Source organism: Schistocerca gregaria, chromosome 3 (assembly GCF_023897955.1).
Source record: "Schistocerca gregaria isolate iqSchGreg1 chromosome 3, iqSchGreg1.2, whole genome shotgun sequence".
Taxonomy (NCBI): Eukaryota; Metazoa; Arthropoda; class Insecta; order Orthoptera; family Acrididae; genus Schistocerca; species Schistocerca gregaria.
In genome coordinates this window covers 740,643,808-740,651,265 of record NC_064922.1, presented here as the reverse complement: position 1 = coordinate 740,651,265, position 7,458 = coordinate 740,643,808, and the positions used below count along the sequence as shown (strand labels likewise).

The following is a 7,458-nucleotide window of genomic DNA, read 5'->3' as shown; positions in this document are numbered from 1 at the left end:
ACGAAGTTAAGGAATTATTCTACCTTGGAAGCAAAATAACCCACGATGGACGAAGCAGGGAGAACATAAAACGTAGTCTACCATAGGCAAGGATGATATTCCTGCCCGAGACTGGTGTCAAAAATAAGCCTTAACATGACGTAGGAATCCCTGAGAATGCACGTTTGGAGCACAGCATTATATGGAAGTGAATCATCAGAGAGGGGAAAATAGGAACTGAGGGAATCGAATCGTTTCAGATGTGCTACAGAGGAATTTTGAAAATTAGGTTTACTGATAATATAAGGAAAGAGAAGGCTCTCTGCAGAATCGGCGAGGAAAGGAATATGTTGAAAACACTGAGAAGGAGGGACGGGATGATAGGACGTGCGTTAAGACATCAGGAAATAACCTTCACGGTGCTAGAGGAAGCTGTAGAGAGAAAACTATAGGGGAAACACATATCTGAACACGACAAGTAAATAATCGAGTACGTAGGATGCAGGTGCTACTCTCAGATGGAAATGCTGAGATACGAGAGGAATTCGTGGCGTCCCGAGTCAAACCAGACAGAAGACTGAAAAAGAAAGGTATTTTCAGCTGAGGTAAAAACTATTTTTTCGATAATGCTCTCCATATCACTGAATTTGAGAGAGAGAGAGCGAGAGAGAGAGAGAGAGAGAGAGAGAGAGAGAGAGAGAGGGAGGGAGGGAGGAAGAAGGGAGGCTGAAAGGCATTGGATTCAGCGCCATATTGACAAGATCAAGTTGGAAAAGTCCACAGAACCTACTTATACCGTGACGTAATGATGATGTGGTGTATGACAACATACTTGTGTGAACAGAAACAGATCAGAACACTGACAATATTTTTTGCGTCTTTAATTTATGTGAGTTGTGGTGACAGACTGCTCTATAGTGTAGTTCTGAGGTATAAGTTATCAAGTGAAAATCTGATTGCGAGTTAGAGAAGCTAACGGATGAAGGTACAAAACCGTAGTTGTGGTGACAGATTTGTCACGTAATCCGGAACCTAGGTTAGGTTGAAAAGTGACAGTCTGGTTGTGAATTGGTGTAGTCATAGCGGAAACGTCAGTTACTCAGCGAGGATGTTGGTCGTCTCATTTTCAAAGGAACAATACTGGCATTTTCCTTGTGATCAGGCTGGCCCAATGGGAATCTGAAACACTGTCTTCTCAAATGCGAATTCATGATGCGCATCCAGGTTCCTTATATGCAAAACACACAACGGGTAGAAATACTGGCATTCTATTTGCTGCCGGTGTGTAATATTATCACCTGTAGCCTTACTGCACAGGACTTTGCACATTCTGATACACTATGTGTAGAGACACACTGTTCGTCCAAAAACTTACAACGCTGATTCTGGTCATAGAATGTGAGTGACGACAGCGGGGTAATTACAATGGCAGGTTGAACTAACAAACAGTATCTGATGTACATTCGACCAGTCAGTTGTGAGCAGGCAGCATTTGACAAATGGATATGCGATCCTAGTGTGCCAGCGTTTATGTATCAAGTCGCAATGGAGCAATGTGTCTAAATTGATTGTTCAAGGCATTCTCCAGAATGTTTTGAAGATCAGAAAACTGTGAGCGAAATTTGTCCCGTATACCTTGTTTCCCTACCAAAATGAACTTCTTACTGTACATGAATAATGACAAATTTAGACTGTAGAATGAGCAAGTAAAACTAGGCAGTACACAAAACACTGGAAACAAACCAGCACTTTAAAGTTGTTCTTCAGGCACATTTACATACTCTGTCAGTCCAAAAAAGATCCGAGATTGGATTAATAAAGAGCGTACTAGTTAAAATGCGAAAAGCTTTTCTAGCAAAAGTCATCGCTTGTGACGATACTTGGTGTTATCAGTAACAACACACCTCAAAACGACGAAGTGTAGAATTCACATGAAGAGTCAACACTTTAATGAAATAACCTGCATTCAAGCCAATGTTACGCGCGAGTTGAAGATGGCAAAGGAGTATTTTTCTAACAATTTCATGTGGTATTATGAACGTTCTGTGGGTTGAACTGGGGAGGAGAGAATGTAGAACGGCCGAAGCATTAAAACCACCATCTGAACTTCTCTCGTTCCTTATTAATCCACTCTCGTAACTTTTTGGACTGAGAGTATGTCATTGTGCTTGAACAGCAGCTTTCAAGTGCTGGTTCCTATACTGTGTCTTGTACACTGACTGGTTTCAGTTGTTCGTTTTACAGTCTAGATTTGTCACTATGCTTGAAGGAGTAGAATAAGAAGTTCGTTTTTCCTTTTAAGTACGTTGTTAAGCTACATAAGAAACTTTACTTGCTCTTAGACTGCCTTTTATTATGAACCTATATATCTGATGATACAGCTGTAAGAAAAAAAATTGTTAGTTATTAGAACTACAAATAAAAAATTCTTTCTGAATAACAAGGACCAGTATCTAGTTTGTTAGAAAGTTTTTCTTTTATTCTAGCCACAGGAAAACGGTCATTGTGTATGGTGGATATACTGAATAGTAATCAGAGTTCAAGAAAGAATTATTTTTATTAAACATTGGATTATTGATTTAAATAAAAAACAAAATATGTATTTTCTATCTCATATGAAACACGTTCTTTAAATTTAACAAATGTAAACAACATTCATCACTTGTAAAGTCCAATAATCGACTCACCAAATCTTACTAACATAAAGACATTATCAACAAAAGTAGTTATCAATGAAATCTGTTTATCTATAACTTATAAATAAATCAACATTTCTGTGTTAACAATTATAATTGCCTCCATGAATATTACTGCATACGAAAATGCCTGGGAAACATTTGTGATCTGCATGTCTGATGAAGCTCTGACATAAGCAGCCACAACAAAAGAGCAAACCTTTGAAACCAATTTGGTCCCTACATCAATCACCAATCACCATTCAACAACGACTGTTTACAAAAGATGTGTTCACTATATATACAAAAGTTTAATACATGTGCTATGGAATAAACAGTTTTGTACAGCTAAATATTAAATTGTAAAAGTAATATAATGTAAGAAACTTAATGTAGTGTCATTTCATGGTACTGAACAACTGTCTGTGAGAAAGTACACTGAATTTTTGCATATTGTAAATATAACATCAAAAATTTAACTAGGCATTTCTGACTGAATTAGCTACCATTGCTCAGTCAACGGTTATGATGTATTACATGTTGTTGTAAAAGTTAATTACAATGAAACACTACAATATACTTCAGGAAATAAGATACATTACAATAGATCAAGCAACACAATTAACTTTAGACAGAAATGACATTCTGTTGTTAGTGAGTATCACAAACATCCACGTCAGTATGGACATTAACATATCGATTTGATTCATAAATATAATACAGCACATGAGCGAAATCTGGAATGTAATGTTTGAAGATTGTACTCCTGTCATGAAATGAAGACAATTTTTAAAGGAAAGACCAAGAATAGTAAGAAAAACAAAATATTAGAGACACACATTTTAGTCTTCTAGTATATCTTTCTGCTGACTAATCAACAACAAAAATTATAATTTTTCTTCTGAAAAAGACTTAAGGCTCCTGAGAGATAAATGGACGTACTTCAATAGCGACCACTGTCGCTAACACTTTTCTTCCACAGTGTTTCTGACCCTGAAACCCTCACAGAATACACTATATTGTCCACTGTCTTCGATCTCTTACTAGAAATTAATGAAAACAGCGCTCATAAGACAAATTCAGATCAATAGTGGGATTCTGACCACTGCAAAAAACTGGTACATTATAGCATCACTATTTATTCCTGACCTGCAAGATCACAGGGGCTGTCTTTCTCCTGCATTGCAAGAGTAAATAAAGACTACAATTACCATTCAACACGAACGCTACGCAGTCTGTACAGCTTAATAATTTGTACCAAACATTTCAATATTACTACATGGGAGTCCGAACTGAAAGAAATCTCCACCAAAACGTTGCCAGCCAGCGGCAAATTGGCAAGGTATGTCAGATTTGGCATGCCTGCCAAAGGACGTGAATATGTGCTTATATATACAGAAGTGTATAATGAACGAAATTTGAGGACGTAAATTGTTGCACGCCACCTTTACCACTGTGCAGCAGAGGCTTTACTTTTCGGCTACTCCGTCGGTGCCTCTGGCCTTTCACAGATCTGCTGCTGTTCTTTGTCCGATTGCAGAGATTCCTGTGAGGGGTTGCCAGTGCTGACATCTGCCGGCAGCTGCTGGTCACAGCTCGGCTCCTCGTGCTCCTCCGTCGGATGCTGTGACTCAGTCGCAGGTTCCTGCTTCACGCACACCTGCGGCAGCTGCTGCTGCTGTGGTGACGGAGAGGCTCCGCTGCTGTCCGTACAGCAGACGGCGCCGTTGTTCTCAGTGCTGGCACGCGGCGACACGGACTTGCTGCCCCTTGCTGACCGCGTGCGCCGACCAGGAGTCGCTGTGTGGGCGGCTTCTACCGGCTGCTGCTGGGGTTTGTAGCAGGGATCCAGCTCATATGTGCCGTTACTCCCACTATGTTGATAGAATACCTGTTTCAAACCAAAGGAAGATTTAGTTCACTCAAAAATCAACACTTTTTCCTTCAATTACTTGTATGTATAAATCCATTAGTCTCTGCTGTTGTGATTGTACCTCAACAAACTAGAATGTTATTATGAACATTAATAAAGCTACCATTAAAGGCGGAATACGAACAACAGGCTCCGGTTGGTATGGTTCAATGGAAATTTAAGTGAAAAAAAATTAAAACTTCCAGAATGGATTTTCACTTTGCAGTGGAGTGTACCTGCCTAGGATTCGAACCTGGGACCCTTGCCTTTCACAGGCAAGTGCTTTACCGAATAAGCCATCGAAGCACGACTCATAACCCACTCTCAGAGCTTTACTTCTGCTAGTACCGCATTTAGAAATTACTTTCTATTTTTTCGTGTATTTACCCAAGGACCAACGTAAAACTTTACAGCTTTTATGCAAGTGCATATCTCTACTAATAGGGTGAGGTAGAAAGGATGGGCGTTTTCAGAACATATAGTATTCAGGATCAGGTAGTAGGAGTGGGGGACTAATGTCACGTTTTTGGTAGCTCCTGCCATTATTTTGTTTAGCCGAGGTGTTGGGGCCGTGGACTGTGCGACATCGCATGTTTGCTTACGATTGTTTTGTGGCCAATAATGAGTCTATCGTTGCTGTAACTGGTATAGATCGTGTGCTGTAACTGGTATAGATGTTACTGGTCCACACTTGATAACGGGAACACTGTAACTTTAATCCCGTAATGTTATAGACAGATGAATTCTTCTTACGTGAACTAAGAAGAAAACTTATTTCTATCCGGAAAGTTTGGTTTCAACACGATGGGGCCACAGCTCAAACAACAAGAATGTCAATGGAAGCTATTCACACTGATTTCGTGCTCGCGCCATTTCCCGGTTTGGTAACATTAGTTGGCCTCCTCGTTCTCTAGATCTGTCCATGTGCGACTGCTTTTTAAGCAATTCGTGTGAAGTCGTTCAATTTGACAGAGCAATGCCGGAGAGAGTGGAAGCCAGCTTCTGAGAACGGCTTGAGAAGCGCATCGCTGAAAACGACCGTCACCTGGGATATGATGTTTGCAAGCATTAATTTTCTAAACTGCCAATATCACTTGAGTATTATTCTGCATTTAAAAATGTTTCTGAAACACAAGTAAAGATACAGTGTTTAATTTTTTTAATTTTTTTTATGTATGTCCATTCTCTATACTGCACCCGGCATAACGACAAGACGTTGTATAACTTTGTTACCGAAAATTTAAAAGGTTTAAATCTTTACATGATACACTAATAAACAGTCAGATTTTCGAAGTGGCGTCAACTCGAAAGACTTGCACCAGGCGAAAGGTCAACCCGACGGGAGGCCCTAGCCACACGGCATTTCCATTTTGCTGTAGATTTTTCAAACTACACTGTACACGTTTTCTTTGAAAGCGAAATGCGAAAAAGAAAATGCTGTGCTGCGCTGTTTAGTTTTGTTTCCCGCAGTCAGTTGTAACTTCGACAGGAGGGCATATAATTAATTAGACAGATAGTTTCTCCAATATCATATTTTCATTCTACTTACATATCATTTTTCAAAAATTTTATAAGCAACAACAATGTGCTGTTTTGTTTCGTTCCTCGCAGTCGGTTTCAACAGAAAACAGGACAGTTGTATTTATGGCTTATCGGCTTACGATTACGGTACTACTAAGAATTACGAATCGTCCAAATTTTGTAATAATACCCACCCGCAGATTAAAACTGTGTGAAATATTGTCATTAAGACTCCTATCCTCACAGATCTAACAGCACGAAAGGTCACTCTCATTACCCATATACCACTGCTCCCAACTGAATTGTTGACTCATTTTAAGTGACAAATTCTCGAACAAGGTTTTGTTTTCATTAACAGTAAACTGGTTCGAGGTTAGAGAGAGGGGGAAGGGGAGCCGAACAAAGCAGGCGAGGAGTGGACACAGAGGGGAGGGAGAGAGAGAGAGAGAGAGAGAGAGAGAGAGAGAGAGAGAGAGAGAGAGAGAGAGAGAGAGATGAGATTAGGACGCATATGCAATTCCAGTATGTACTTTATTTAGCAATTACTGAGCATTTCCAGGTTCGCTAGCTACTACTAAAAACAATAGAAAGTTGAGTGGAATCATACCACTGATTCAAGTGCAAAACGTATACTGACTTATTACACGGATAAAAAGGATAAAACTGTATGGCACTGCTTGTTTCCCTTTCTTTTTATCCTGGTACAGATCTCTTCCCTTCTCCCAACGGCACAGCTTGCCTTGGGCACGCATCAGTTCTTCAGCATGGTTTCTATTGGCTGTCCGTGGGAAGACTGAAGCCGTTTCGTTAAAGAAGCTCAATTTCGCCTCATTCTGCATCGATCTGCAGCCAGCAGTTCCATGAGGCTGCTGTCTCCCTTCTACCGTCAGTGTAGCAACGGCCCTGCAGCCACAACTGGGTCGCTCTTTCCTGTGCATTCTACACACTATTTGGTCAAAAGTACCCGAGTTTCCTATGCAGCATGGAAGCGACCACTGTATTTTACGAGAGGCGCATCTCATAGGATAAAAAGAGGTGGGGAGTACGGTGTTGTCAATAGAGAATCAGTAACAGCACAACGGGTCCGTTGAGAAGAGCTGAGTGACTTCGAAAGTGGACTAGTCGTCAATGGCACCTGAGCAACACATCCATCAGGGGCATTTCGCCCTTCCAATACTGCCCAAGTAGAGTATTAGCGATTTTTTTTGTATTCTGACTAGTTTGATCCCGCCGGTCACGTATTCCTCTGCTGTGCTAAGCTCTTCATCTCAGATTACCACTTGAAAACTACATCCTCAATTATTTGCTGAATGCATTCCAATCTCTGTCTTCCTCTACACTTTCTGCCCTCTATAGCTCCTTCTAGTACCA

The 7,458-nt window shown here is 40.4% G+C and overlaps 1 protein-coding gene across 1 annotated transcript in view; it reads right to left on the bottom strand.

The window, feature by feature from the left end:
* Positions 1–2,555: 2,555 nt before the first annotated feature.
* Positions 2,556–7,458, bottom strand: part of LOC126353831 (zinc finger protein 423 homolog) — a 235,262-nt gene continuing 230,359 nt past the window's right edge. The window contains exon 12 of the mRNA XM_050002964.1: positions 2,556–4,545. Coding sequence (XP_049858921.1) covers positions 4,135–4,545 — 411 coding nt within the window. The 3' untranslated portion in view covers positions 2,556–4,134. The remainder of the gene's footprint in view (positions 4,546–7,458) is intronic.